Source organism: Hermetia illucens, chromosome 1 (genome assembly GCF_905115235.1).
Source record: "Hermetia illucens chromosome 1, iHerIll2.2.curated.20191125, whole genome shotgun sequence".
Lineage (NCBI taxonomy): Eukaryota > Metazoa > Arthropoda > Insecta > Diptera > Stratiomyidae > Hermetia > Hermetia illucens.
In genome coordinates this window covers 208,335,994-208,351,616 of record NC_051849.1, presented here as the reverse complement: position 1 = coordinate 208,351,616, position 15,623 = coordinate 208,335,994, and the positions used below count along the sequence as shown (strand labels likewise).

Here is a 15,623-nt window from a genome sequence, read left to right as displayed (position 1 = left end):
ACTATAAATTTGAGCTTTATGCAATATATTCCCACTTATATAATGCAATATAGTTCCTAAAGTTATAACATTTTTCTATGAAAGTTATTTTGTGATTTCATATTTAGGTGACGCTATCACTTATTTCCCCAAATTTAATTTGATAGCTCTTTGTAATTGGAATTCATCTCATGCACCATCCTCAGTTGTCTCGGCTTAAACAAACACCCTTATTCTAGCAAAGAAATTTTTGGATCTTGTGTGCAAGCACTATCTTCAGCTGTCAAATGGTTCGTGTTCATCTAGTACACAAACCAACTTTAATGGTACTAAAAATGTCTCTCTTCTGTGTATTTACTGGAGTTCTAGGCTCTCCGCAGCACATATGCACATATGTCAAAACAATTCTCACGTGTACTTCTACGGCTCCATAGTTAAATAAAAGTAGTGAAATGGTGAGTTATTATAGCTTAAATAATATCAAATCAAAAATGCTAAACGTATATCGTTCCAGGGAAAGCAAAAGAAGACCCGCAAAATACAAAAACAACGAGTGGCCCAGCTGAAACGCATCATCAAACCCACCGACAGCCGCATCAAAGATAAACTTCGTCTGGTGAAAAAGAAGAAACCTGACCTGGACACAATCAAAATCCACGATGCGCCACAAATCAGCTCAGCGCTCTTCTTCCAATACAACACGCAACTGGGTCCGCCATACCACATTATCGTTGATACCAATTTCATCAACTTCAGCATAAAAAGTAAACTCGATATCATCCAGAATATGATGGATTGCCTCTACGCCAAGTGCATTCCCTACATCACGGACTGCGTTCGTGCTGAACTGGAGAAATTGGGGGCGAAGTACAAGCTGGCGTTGAGGATAATCACAGATCCACGATTCGAAAGGCTGCCTTGCCTGCATAAGGGCACTTACGCTGATGACTGCATTGTGAATAAAATCACTCAGCACAAATGTTACATTGTGGCGACGAATGATAAGGACTTGAAGAATAGGATAAGGAAGATACCCGGTGTACCGATAATGTATGTAGCGCAGCATAAGTACGCGATAGAAAGGATGCCGGAGGCGTACGGGACGAAAATGTAGTTTAGGATTAGTTTTGTTTTCAATAAAATTTCTACTTTTTAAGATTTATTTATCTTTTTTCAAAGTGGAGCTTACTTAACCCCACGCAACTCGAGGTTTGGATAGTATGCGTTCATTTAAAACACGAGTATTGAAAGGACTTTCAAACAAGCTCACACTCTTCCTCCACTATGCCGTATAACCCTTCGGCAACCTGTTCACCAACCATCTTAAGATAGTGGCACAGCTTACCCGAGAATCGTCGCCTTTTGGCAATGTATTACCTATCCCTTGTTCTTCCCACCTCCTAATCAACTCGCTCACGGTTATCGGGTCCGTACACTGACAAAGTTTTTCATTTGTTAGTATCCCAGGCCACAGTACCCTAACCACTCAATGCAGGCATCCAGCACTTGGAATTTACTATCAATAAGGGAGCTGACAGGCTTACTAGCCAGGGATCTGGCTCCACAATGGTGAGACCAGAGCCAGCATTTGGCATTAGGCCATTCATTGTCAAACCGACTCTAAAGGATGAAGTTACAGGTGTTCACGCAGCTAACCAGAAATTGCAAAGAATCCGAAACCTTTAGAACAACATTTTTGCTATCCCTTAAGTCAAAGGGGAGTATAGGTCCCAGGGCGAAACATGGATTGTTACCCACGATGGAGCATAAAACCTGGAAAATGCCTGCTGAACCAACACCAACAGCTCTAATACCAAACCCTATCTACACCTCCACGTGGTGATCGCTGGGAGATCTTTTTTAACGAAAAGCTGCAGACGAAGAAGGATGAAGGCGAGTTTCCCGCTCCTAAAAACGGGGAGGGGGGGGGGGGGGGGCTGAGCATGGCTGATAACCCTACACGGAAACAACCTGTTGCGAAACCACAAAAGGAGCCTCGTACTGGACTGATTACACAACGACAAGTCCAGCAACAGTCACATTTTCTCATGGAATGCACAGAAAAGGAGCTACCAAGCAGCTAGTCGATACCCTGCCCCAGTATAGAGCTGATGTAACAGCATTGCAGGAGATGCCTTGGGCAGGAATTGGTTTCCTGTAGAAAAGTCACTACACCATACATTATAGTGGCCATTCAGTAAACTATGTGCTCGGAGTAGGTTTCTTAGTCAGCCAAAAAATGAAACCTGCCTTTATCGGCTTGGAAAACATAAGCGAAAGGCTATGCACTCTTCGCTTTCGAGGCAAATATAGGCCTCATTAACGTTCACGCCCCTACAGAGGAGACTGCAACGTCGTAGAAGGCTACCTTCTACGAGGCAGTAGAACGAACTGTCCAAGCCTATCCTAGGTATAATATCAAAATCATACTTGGGGATTTTAACAGCCAAGTAGGGACGGAGCCAGTAATCAGGCGATACGTTGGCTCCAATAACTTAAATCAAAATACAAATGATAATGGACTGCGAATTATTCAATTAGCAGCAGTACTTGGTTCGCGCGGAAACGGTCCACAAACAAACGTGGACCCCTCCAGAAAGGACCACTTTCAACCAAATTGACCACATGTTGATCGAACGTCGCCACCTCTGAGCCCTGATGAATGTCGGAACATATAGGGGGGCCAATTTAGACTCGGATCACTATCCCGTTGGCATAGTACTCTGGGCTCGAATAACAACACCACCTACAATCGCCTCTGACAATCAAGTGAGAGTTAACACTGAAGCCATCCACAGGACAGTCCACCGGAACGTCTATAAGGGGAAATGGATGCCGCAATAACCACAGTCAACAGAGATCCTAGAGGTGAAGCATCAACAAATGATCTTCACAATCACCTGAAGAACGTTATCATAAACACGGCCACAAACCTACTTAGCCCCGGCCACAAAAAGAGTCGGAACGGCTGTTTCGACGATGAATGTAAGCTAGCAACGGAACGGAAGAAGGTTGCATTCTCAAAGAACGCGCCGAGACAAAGAGTGAAATTTGATTTCCGACAGAATGGGCATATTGGAGCGGTGAGTTGAGTATTTTGATAAACTGCTCAACAACCAGAACACCGGCGAGTTGGAGGTCCCACCAACTGAAGACAACGAACTAATACTGCCACCACCAAGTATAGAAGAAAGTTCGTGCAATTCATCCGAAAACGCACCCTAAGTTCATCCTAGAAATACGAAATTTGGTACCATCAAAGTATTACACAGCTTTGAAAAGTTTGAAAAAAATACAACTATTATGTGCAAAGCTATAGACGATCAAAATTTTATATTTCACGTAAATTCATCGCAATCTAAGACGTGTATATCATCATGATCACATGAAGTGAGCTCATATGAACCGCTGAGTTGAATATATCAAAGAACATTTTGAATTTTTAGCTAGCAAGCAAAGGGGTATCTCCCATGTTTATACCCTGAGGATATCAAAGAAGGATGAGAACCGCAAAGGCCGCGTCTCCTAAAGATCTAAAGCATAGTAAAAATCGGTCGATGATGTAATTCATTCATTCATTCATTCAATTTTTTTGGTTTTCCTCTCTCTCTCCTTCTCAACGGGACGCTTCATTGGACCTTCAATATTTGCGGGTGGATTCGCACGGTCAATTTCGCCATCTTTCCAAGTTTTTGGGATAGCTCCGCCATTTTAGCCGACTTCAGTACACTAGGATGGTCTTTTGATCACAGCGAAATAAAGTCATTACAAGCAGCCCATTGCCCAACTCGCCAGCTTAGGGGTTTACCAATTATCCACTCCCTATAATTGATCCTGTAAATTGTGATTTATAGATCTTGCCCATTAATTTCATTTTTTGTCGGAGTTACACATGTAACAGTGCAAGTTGTCACGTGTCATGGAATTCGAATTCCAAAGCGAAGGCCAGCAGGATTGCATCTTGTCACCGATATTATTTCTTCCTGTTGTCGGTGAGGTTCTCCACGTTGCCTTGGCTGGAGGACATGAAACGCCTCGACTGCGCTGATGGCACCTACTGCTTCTTCAACCTTGTTTCGTCTAAAACATGCTATTATATTATATGCTATATGGAATGTGACCGCCACTGTTACTGAAAATCTCCAATTTTCCATCAGTTCATTTGACTATTCTGGCCTGAGAAAACAACTCGTCGACGTACAAGCCAAATACTCGTGATGATCAGAAAGCGGCAAAAACAATGGGTAGGTCAGACACTAAGAAAGGAAGATAACTCCATTGCAAGCTATGGCATTCAATGGTATCAACTACTCCAGAAAGGCTGACGAATGAATCGCTTTTGAACTGTGTGGCATAGAACTATGGAGGATTATAAGCTTCTCGGAAAATAGTGGAGGTAGTTGAAACAAATTACCAGAAACCAACAACGATGACATGTAGATGTGATTGGCGCGCTATGACCCACATAGGAGTATAATATCACAATTTGGGGGAGCGGCAACCTGCTGTTGCTGCACTCCCTAATTATGCACACATTGTGCAATGTACGATGGGGAGAGAACCCAAGAAAGGTGAAAACAGCCAGGAAAAATAAAAGGACGACCTCATCCCTGAAATTGATTGTAGCACAATATATTATGCAAGAAGGATGTAACATCACATGGGACAATGTGTACATAATTTCGGAATGCAGGAATAGTAGTAGGAAACTGAAAAAACAAGAGAGCCTGGCGAACTTACGCGAAAGAGAGGATAATAGATTAAACCATCGTCGTTGTCGACGCTTTACAACCCCCGGTACTTGGCCTTCAGGATGCCTTTCCTCAAACCACCACGATCTATTGATTATGTCCTTCAATTTCGAAATCCGAGCAGTGATACGCTGTCGTCAGAAGACTTTTTTGGTTTGATGGAAATCTGTAAAAGACTAACCTCAGGATTCAGGTGCCTTGAGAGCGTGGGATTTTTTAGCCATCAAAACCACCTCTCACCCAGCTGCGACCAAGATTTCTCATTTATAGGGAGAAGACTTTGTGGTCAACCCCAACACACTGGTTCACTTCGCTGAAGAACTGGAACTGTTCCTCAATTGCTTATGTCTTTATATTATCCTTTATGTTAGCAAGTTATTTGGCTTTAATCTTTGCAGTCGTATTAGGCCCAGGTTACAGCCTTTCAAAAAAAATTTCAAGACGCTATAAAATATAAATTTGTGGCTTTCAATTGAGACATCTTTCAATAATTACCCGTCGCTACCTAGCATTAATTTATCAAACGATAAAGCCATTCTTCGAGTCTCATCTAACCCGTTCTTTGTTTGTGTCCCTTATTTGCTTAATTGGAATATCACTAAGTAATTGAAAGATTCAGAAACGATCAAATATATAAGTAGCAGAAGTCACCCCCCATATAAGTACTTGAAAGTATATTGAAGGTCATAACTGGTGCCTGAAAATCGAATAAACAACAAAAGATTTTTTTATTCGCTAATATTGATTTCGCAGCCAATAAGAGAGATGCTTCTTAGAGACGCACCAAATTATCCTGCTTGCGCTAAGATGGACTCTACGAAACTCTCGACATCGTTATTATGTGGCATGTATCCATTCCATAAATTGTATCGAAGCTTAAGATTATAATCGATAAACGCATAGCCGTTCCCAATCACCTCCTAATGAGATGTAGCGCGTTACACATGCCTACATGACATCGTTCACGGATTGCTAAAATGCGATTTAGTTCTCCCAAAAATTCCAGAAAAGCTTGCACTCCTCCCTCGTTCAAAATTGTATCAGACGAAGCGGATCTAGCGCTGTTAATGCGTCGAACGTCATCAAATTCGGTTCCATCGCCGGCTGAAACAACGCTTCCCAGATATACAGAGCGATCAGCACCTTCGATAAGGAGTGCGAAACCCGTCAGATACCTCTACATCAGAAATCCCCGTTGGTGCATAACACTGTACTAATTGAAAGGATCTTCATTTTGGACCAGAATTTCGCAGTCAGTATCCTGTCCGCAACGGGCTCCTAAGTAATGAGGGCGTGCGTTGCTGTGCTCCCGTAGATCGGATTCATGCTTACTTTCGCCAGATTTCCCAGAGTCCCACGATCTAACCTCCACTTCACTCAGAACGTCTAGCCTGCAACGCAGAAACTTACTTTCAAGCTGGAAAAAAGAGAGCTTTTCAACACATTTCAAAAACCAACTCGTTTCCTGACACGATAGCCATAGGTTGTTACCGGTAGGTCCGTCCTTATCCGAGTCACGAATAACGCTTCCATAGCAATTAAAAATTCGAAATCTGCAGGCTGCAGCCCCCGTTTTACGACAGGCAGAGGATACTACGAGTGGATTGTTAACCCCCACTTCACGGGGGAGTCAATACCTCAGTGGGTTTAAGATGGAATAAATTATTAACGACTAATCAGAGTGAAATTATGCGGTGTTTCCAACGATTAATTAATTGAAGTAATAAAAACTTGTTTCTTTTTCGTTGATGTGGATATTTATTCTTGCAAATACCGATATTTCGGGAACCACTTGTTCCCTTCATCAGTGCAAACTTGTTGTACCCACACCAACGAAAAAGAAACAACAAGTTTTTATTACTTCAATTAATAACGACTATTACTGAAGGAAAAAGAAACTTTGATGGCCAGCACAGTTGGTATTGCTTAAGTAAGCAAGTCAACCATTTTAGGCCGCATATGCAAAAGAAACTATCGAATTTGAATTAATGTAGAGAGATATGCTCTCTCGAGGTTATTCAAGTACATATAACTTGATATTATTGAAAGGCGAAATAATATTTATCTTTTCCTGGCTTTTATTTGTATGTAAATTCAGCTTTCATTCGTATTTAATTTCCGTCAAGGCGACCATGCATTGTCCTCATTGTCTTGGTAGTGTTTAAAGTGAATATAAAAACGACAAATATGCGATTATCGTCTAGAGTGGTAGCGAGTTTTTATTATGTTAATGACAAAATTAAAATAAAGTATTAAATTAGGAAGTTGCGTGCTGGAACTTGACAGAAGAAATCAAGCCGATGCAGTAATGTCGCTTGTAATGTAGAGATTTATGAAATAGTGTTAACCTGCAACGGAACAGAGACAAGGATCAATTTTCACATTCCACCATGAGAAAGGAATAAATACTTACAATATCGTCAATCTTAAGAATTGACCGGACCAATTCCGATGCAAGTGTTATTGCTGACGTACTAACTAAAAGTGGTTGAACTACATTCTCAGCCAGAATGTCTGTGATGGCTCCCTTCCTTACATTGATTCCAGCATTCTTCTCACCCTGTGCGTGCCTGTTTCTCAATTCCGTAACAGTGGCGATTGGATTCAAACCAGCATTTTCTGCCAAGGTAGACGGAATGACTTCCAACGCCTCTGCGAATGCGCGGAAACAATAAGCATCAGCACCTTCCACGGTTTGCGCGTATGCGGCCAATTGTAGAGCCATTTCAATTTCTGGAGCTCCACCACCAGCAATCAAAGCGCGTTTCTTAACCAAACAACGTATCACACAGAGTGCATCGTGCAAAGAACGTGCCGCTTCGTCCAATACCAACTTATTCGATCCACGAACTATAATGGAAACGGTACGACCGCGATTTTGGATGCCAGTAATTTTGACGAATTTGTTCGATCCACTTGAAACTTCAGCGACCAGATCGGCATTCACAAGATTCTCAGCTACGAAGTGATCCAATGAGGCGATTGGACGACATCCTAAACTTTTGCAGACAAATTCGATATCTTCTCTATCGATGTCCTTTACTACCAATACTTTGATTTTGTCGAGGAAATGTTGGGCGAGATCAGAAACTGCATCACTGGGGAAATGAATCGTTAAATTACACAATGTTTAGATAGAAAAAAATGATGAAAACTTACCGGAGAATTGATTTCTGGACAAGTAGAACATTACATCCTGCCTTCTTGATTTGTTTTACAATATTTAGAATATAGGCACGTTCCTCTTTGAGCACACGATCCATGGCAGCATAGTCGCTCACAATGACACTGTGGTCCATCTGCAAATGGTATAATACGAATTTACTAACTATAATTCGAGACCGCCTTAGAGCAACTTACGTCTGTCTTTGGTGGAGAAATGCAGAATTGGATAAGCCCGATCTTGGCTTTCTCTACACGTTTTGGAGCATTAGTACCAGAGGATCGTTGAGTGAAAACCAATCCCTCAACCAACTCGGTATCTTCGACAGTTCCACCCAAGCTTTTAATTACTTTGATGTCCTTCAAGTCTACGCTTGCCTCATTTCCAGGCTCGGAAACTTTCAATACTGCATTCACAGCAATTGGGGCAAGCAAACTGCTTTGTTGTGACACCACCTTTGAGTTCAGCGAGGTTGAAGCACTCTTGATCAGTTCGTCTTCATCCTTTAATTCAATTGGACGCGACATTTCTGCAAGAATTTCTACTGCTTTGCGTGCGCATCTTTGGAAAGAATCTGAGATCGCAGTTGGGTGAATTCCTTTTTGTAGTAGGCGCTCTGCAGCTTCCAGGAGGGCACCTGCAATGACAACGACTGAAGTTGTTCCGTCTCCGGCTTCGACATCTTGTGCTCGAGAAAGTTCCACAAGCATTTTAGCCGCTGGATGGATGACATTCATCTGCTTTAGGATTGTAGCTCCATCGTTGGTGATTGTGACTTCTCCGTTGCCGGCTTGGATCATCTTGTCCATTCCGCGAGGTCCCAAGCTTGTACGAATTGCATCAGAGACGGCTGAAAATTGAGAAGACATTAATGTAATTTTGTAATGAAACAATATTCACATTGTGATGGAGGCTTGAAAGTATTAAGAGAAAGCAAAGAATTTCTAAATATTTTCGGGTGTATAAAGACAGTTAATATAGATTTATCTCAGATAATGCTCTCATCTTTATATTTCCCGAAATCCTAAAACCTACTTTACCATTACAATCGAACCTTGATAATTCTAACTTAATTCAAAATCGTGGATAATTCGAACTTTTCTCTTGGAATTTCCTCTTCCCAAGTTTGGTAATTCAAATTTTGGATAATTTCGTTGGTCCTTTCATTTTCTGTATTAAATTCTATAACTTCTTTCTTTGTATGAGAAAAGAATTGCATTAACTAACTAGCAAATGTATTTATGCCTGGTAGACCGACTCAGGCAATTGCCAAAGTAGTTATCAGCGGCCGCCCTGAGGGGTCCAATTAGCGCTGCTTCGTTTGAATGACATGATTGCTGCTATCAGAGCAAAGGGGCAAAATGCAGCCGGGTCAGATCTTCAGAAGCAGCCGGTAGCATTCACGAAGGAAAGCAACTCTCCCACCCTGCCCAGATCTGAGATCCTCAAAAAATGGCTTACCTAGGATCCGCAGACTGGTTCTAGCTAGAGCTGAGCAATTGCAAAGAAAGTGCCCGAGGGTTTCCCCCTCTTCTCCAGCTTGGTCCCCTATAGGCCAGTTCCCCGTGCAGATAGCTGGAATCTTATTTGCATTGCTCGGCACAAGGGCTCTCGCGATTGGGTTGTTATAAATGCACCCCCTGACTTAGCACAAATGGTAAGCATTCGCCATCTAAGTGCGAGTAGATCCCACCCTTAACAGTCCCCAGGCGGACAGATTATCCATTCATTGTCTGTACGTTCCTATTACCAGGAACCCAGAGGATGAAGAACTTCAGTGGAGCTGCAGTAATTGCGGACGGGCAATTTTGCCATTATAGAAACCCCTGGCGAAAGGAAACTACGGTACTATTTCATTTCTCTATTCATTTAGTTCAGTTCTGTAAACGAAAACAATTACAGGCGGCGGAGTTTTATACATAGTATCATTATTACGGTATCACCATAATATCTATTCTACATGATCCTATCAGTTTTTGCTTTTGCTTTGATTCGGAAACACGCACGAAGAAGAAGAATGGAGCAACCTCACTAAATTGTGCAGAAAACAATCGACATCAATCCCATCAAAAATATCAAGCGTCACCTTTTTCAAACCTATATGCGGCATATACAAAGCACATTGAAAATGTTCGACATACAACTGATAAGATCAAGTAGAATATATCAGCTAAAATTTCTGCTGTTTAGGAAAAAGGATCGGAAAGCTGTAAATGAAATGAGCGTTATTCAAATCACTTGCGCAGAATGTCCGCAGACAAACAAAAAGGCCATTAATAATAATCGTTGGCGCAACAATCCATTTGGATCAGGGCCTTGAAATGTGTGAGAGCACTTAATTCAAGACCGTAACGGTACACTACAGTGACACTGTAGGAGGCACTCATTCACAGCTGAATTGACTGGTATTCGACATTAAATCACGATACAAATCCCACTGCCACCAGTGAGATTTGAACGCGAACCTTCCGTACGACAGCCTTAACCACTCAGCTATCTGGATACAAGCACAAAAGGCTGTTAACCAATAGATTTAGGGAGTCTACTCGAGGGGGGGGATACAGAAATGGCTATTGAATACTCTCGAAAACAAAATCTCTAGTGGCTAACTATATGGTGGAATGCGGTTATAAAACAAACACCGACAATCTGCAAGTACTGAAGTAGATAAGAAACTAAAAAAAAATTTCAGGTCTTACTGTTAACTTCCCTGCAAATAGTATATTTACAGAGTAAAATTATTCCACATCTACATGACGATTTGCTTCATTTTTTCATATTTTCCAATAAATTCAACTGACTGCCTCTCCTGCCTAAAGGGTTAGGGTGGGAAGGTAGTGTTTCTTCATTATTTGGTATGAAATCTCCTCTCTTTTCCCGCAACTATGAGGTCATTTTGAATTATCGCGTTTTTGCGTTAACCATTCTTAGTATCCTGGAGTGGGATTTCTGCAACAAATTGAGGGATCATTACGCCATTGATAGACCGTAGCGCAGTTGTATCTCTTCTAAGTGAAACTTGTTTACCCCAAGAGAATTTTGTAAGCCACTTTTAAATTCGTCCTCAGCAGCTTTTTTACGCAGTGTGAAGATTGGAGTGACAAACGGGCGATTCTACCTAGTTAATAGATAAAGAGGCGTTGGTGATGGTGGCCGGTGGTAGATTAGCGAGAGAATCCGCCTCTGTCGAGAATTCCCCGCCACATCAAACACATATGCGAGTGGTGTATTTCTGCATGGTTTGAACCAGAACAGGATATCAAGGGAAGCAGTGGGGGATTCAGATACAATACCTGTAGCTGACAATTTTGTGGGAAATACAGCCACTTCGTTCAATACTATTTTTTGACTGGAAAGTCAGAAGACCAAGTGTTAATCCAATCGCAAAACGTTTAGGGCATTTTGGCAATAGCTGTTTGCGCAAATGGTCGACAGTACAGCTTGGTTGGATTTGGACATGAAAACCCTTCGAAAGTTAATCAATTTACTTCCAAACAGAATTTTTCAAAAAATCAACAAATTTGGCGGCTTATTAGAAACTCAAAATTCTCAAAACTATCGATAATATTTGGATATTTTAACAATTAATTATAATGCGGCTAAGCAAATTTTGCTTCATATTTTCGAAAATTGTTATAATTATAATTTATTTTCCACTAGAAATGGTGTGATTTTTTAAACTAGTAGTTTTTCGAACACCTTTGAAAGGACCTGTAGTATGCGATCTGAGTTTGATTCTTCCCAACTCTTCCAAACCTGACGACAATTGCATTGAATATCTCAATCCCGGGACTTCCTCCAACATTTTTCCCGTGATGAAGTCATTTCTTGGGGTTTTCTCTGGAACCTTTGGTTTTTTAATGACTTGAGATTTGATTGGTTCGAAATTAGAAGTTCGTCTTTAGCGTAACCATAGATACTTTTGAAAGTCTTATCTTAATCTGCGTTTTCCAATGCCATCCATTTTTTCGGCATTACTCCTCGCCCAGCTGCCACCTGCTAATCTTAGTGGCAATTTACGCTGAACAGATTCATTCTTTTATTATCATTGCACAGGGAAAAGTCAATGGATGTAGTAGGCACTATGCCCCGTAAGTAGTTTTGTACCCCCTTTTCTTAATGATCCTTGAGGACTTCAAGTAGCGAACGACTTACCCTTGTGAATTGTTTGTTGTCTGGAGATTTATACGTCTGCATTTTTTTCCCAACTTAGGTTTTACTTGGACTAGTACGTATTCTATACGGTTTACAATTTTTTGGGAAAATTGGCAACATACGGGGTTGAAGTTGAGAGCTGGGCAGCTACAGTCATTATTTCGTTGAATTTTGATAGTGTTTTGTTTGCTTCACCTTTAATTTTCATGGGAATGTTGATCTACGTCTAAAAAATACATTGCTTGAGTCAGTGAAGAGAGACGCCTCTCCAGGTTGTCGATTGGGAGGGTTGTAATTGCTTGGCTTTTATTGTTATACATAATTTATTAGAATATATTTCGCTGATCGTTGGTTCAAAACAACACCTTCCAAAATGCATATTATTTTCGCTACAGCCAACACAGAAATCACGAAACGTCGACAAAATCATCAAATGTTGCCAAAGATCTCAGGTTATTCCTTTTACAAAATTAAATTTCTCAGGAAATGAAGCAGAACCATCATCGTTTTGTTACATTTTTTTGCTCGAATTTTAGATGTGCGTGGTGTCCGGAGAGCTAGACCAGGTAGTCCGGAGAGAGCACAAGGCTGTCGTACGGAAGGTCGCGGCTCAAATCTCACTGATGGCAGAGGGATTTGTATCGTGACTTGAAGTCGGATACCAATCGACTCAGTTGTGTAATTTGTGAAGCGGTGGGATCTTTGGCCCATTTTTTCCAGAGCGGAAGATAGCAAGATTATTATAATTAAAGAAGATAATTGCAGTTTTTCCCAGAAGTCAGGGAATCAACTTGATTGAACTCAAATTCAAGCAACCGAACTCCTCTCGGACACTAAACTGAGTGGTATAATCGATAAAGATGGAGCTGCTGAATCCCTCACCGGAGACCACATCAATTACATGTTAAGAATTAGGAAACTTTCCAATTCACTGAGCTGAACATTGGTGGAAGATAATCTCATCAATAGAGGTAAACTAAGTTTAAGCTAAAATATGTGCTATTTGGCATCGATTTCTACTTCTAAAATTTCCGAATCGATCTATGTCTTATCACTTTCTCGGGTTCTGAGACTACGATCATATATCAGAATGCTGCGAAAGTGCAGGCCTCCACTGAGCCGGCACAATTCCAAGGCGTTAAGTTCCATTGAGTGTTGTGGAGCAAAACACAAAATCTTATACTGGCTGAACGTTGTTTGCTTCCAATTATAAATTCGTCAATTAGGAAACAGAACACAACATCTTCCAACAATAATCAAGTAGGATCTTGAATATATTCTCATTCAATTTCGATTGATATCATCACGTGAACCATGACATCTGCCATTGAATCGCCGAGAATTCCTCAAACCAATGATTTCTCTCGTCAATCATTATCGTTTTGCATTCAGAACTACTTCTTTTCCCCGCATAATAAACAGCTAAAAGGATGACAACGTGACAAATCAGTACAGTTAGCAGTCACTTCGAAATCTAGAACCATCTTTACACCAAAAAACTCATGACTCAGAATATTCCAGACCACCACCGACATTGTTTACACCCATTGCAGGTTAGACCAGCTGACACTTTTCTCAATTAAATTTCACTTAAAACTGAATCCACGAGAACCCATTCTGCACTAATTACACAATTTAGAAACCAATAAAGTCGATTTCACTTAAATTTCCACCATCGCATCCTCCCATTACCTTTTGCGGCTTGTATATTGCTCAGACGGACATCGGCCGGCTTTGTTTTATCCTTGTATGCCGAACTCTTCGGTTTAGCGAAATTGGTTTGCGCTTTTGGAGCCATCGTTCTGTTTTTCACTTAAACTTTTATTTTAAAACAATTTTCTGTTTTATTTAAAGATCGATGCTTAGAGATTTCGCGCTTATACCCTAAACTTGTAAAACTCAAAAGCCGCGGACGACGATGAGCGAAGAATCTTTGACAGATTTGTCAAGGGACAATTGACAATTGTAATACACTGAACTGGAATTAATAAAATACTTTTGGACGGAATTGTACTCTTGGATTTAGGATGAAAATCTTTAGGCGAACAACAATTTCCCTTGATATTATGATATTATTACATAAACGAACATATATTCTAGTTTAGGAGAACGAAGAACAAAACAAAGTTCATTGAGAAAAATTTGGCTTTTTTCTATAGCCCAACTGCGTAACCTCCCCTCGAAGAATAGATCCAATCGTTGTTTTGAAACCTTCGATTAAGTATTACATTAATGATCTGTTCGTTAGTTAACCGAAATTTTAAGTGAAAGATTTTTCTTTAAAGATATTTTCCTTTTTATTGGCTAAAAGTATTTGGTAATGTATACAAATACGTATTTCAGGGACCAGCTCCTCAGTGTTTTATCTTCTGAAAAATTTCTTGACAATTTATTTTTTTTTTTTATAGCTATTCCTGTAATTATGATATCTTAATTATGCTTCTATTCTTCTTCCAGTTCTCCCTTAAAGTTCCACCAAGGTGAAACAATTGTTGCCATGTCCGTGTTTAGCCTTTTTTTTTTCATGGGGAATTTCCAAGATGTGGAGGCTTTGGCAGGAGTCTAGTTTTCTAGCGTCGTTCACTTCCTTCAAAATATTAGCGTTGTCCAACGACAAATTGTGTCCCTGCTCTATTATATGTCTGGCAACCGCGGACTTTATGTGTGGGTTATTCGGATTCTGCCTCCTTTATGAGTTCTAAAAACCAGGTGTGGACTAACCATTTTGTTTACCTTACATAGAGGGGCAGGAAATCTTATAATGGCCGTTTTTTTCAGTATATTCTTTTTTGTCCTTGACTAAACCGGGTCTTAAGTAGGTATCGTTTGCTGGTTGAGGTGACCCGGAACTCACTAAGAGGTTAGATATTGTCTTCTATTTGTAGTCTAGCCCAAAATTGATAGACCAGCTTTGTACTGATGAAGGGGATAAGTTGCTCCCAATATATATTGCTACACTGAAAAATAAAAATTGTAGTTTGGAGTAAGTTACTGGTCTATCAATTCCCAGAATTGACGTTTGTGTAGCCTCCTCTTGGTGCTCTGCGTCCGATACTCTGCGTTGCGAGGTAAATTTAGAAATATAAGCCTCATTAACGTTCACGCCTCTACAGAGGAGACTGCAGAGTCAGAGAAGGATACCTTCTACGAGGCAGTAAAACGAACCCTCGAAGCCTATCCTAGATATGATATCAAAATCATACTTGGGGATTTCAACAGCCAACTAGGGAAGGAACCCGTATTCAGGCGATATCTCCATTCCTATAGCTTACATAGGGATACCAATGATAACGGGCTGCGGATTATTCAATTAGCAGTGTCACACGAAATGGTTGTTGGAAGTACCTGGTTTGCGCGGAAAGCGGTCCACAAACATACGTGGGCCTCTTCAGACGGAAACACTTTCAACCAAATTAACCACGGGCTGATCGAACGCTGCCACCTCTCAGCCTTGGTGAATGTCACATCATATAATGGGAGGGGGGGGGGGGGGGGGCGCAATATAAGCTCGGATCACTATCTCGTTGGCATGGTGCTCCGAGCGCGAATAACAACACAACCCAGAATCCCCTCTG

General features: G+C 40.9%; 2 protein-coding genes across 2 annotated transcripts; one reads left to right on the top strand and one right to left on the bottom strand.

Moving 5' to 3' along the window:
- Positions 1–370: 370 nt before the first annotated feature.
- LOC119657946 (rRNA-processing protein FCF1 homolog) lies at positions 371–1,141 on the top strand. Its single transcript, XM_038065142.1, has 2 exons — positions 371–434; positions 494–1,141. Exons 1-2 carry the CDS (start codon positions 432–434, stop codon positions 1,091–1,093), a joined length of 603 nt encoding a protein of 200 aa, XP_037921070.1. The 5' UTR covers positions 371–431; the 3' UTR covers positions 1,094–1,141.
- Positions 1,142–6,918: 5,777 nt separating this feature from the next.
- LOC119661426 (T-complex protein 1 subunit delta) lies at positions 6,919–14,001 on the bottom strand. The gene is made up of 5 exons (XM_038070769.1): positions 13,741–14,001; positions 8,091–8,743; positions 7,890–8,029; positions 7,144–7,828; positions 6,919–7,078 (listed from the first exon to the last, which is right to left on the bottom strand). Exons 1-5 carry the CDS (start codon positions 13,844–13,846, stop codon positions 7,061–7,063), a joined length of 1,602 nt encoding a protein of 533 aa, XP_037926697.1. The 5' UTR covers positions 13,847–14,001; the 3' UTR covers positions 6,919–7,060.
- Positions 14,002–15,623: the final 1,622 nt, after the last annotated feature.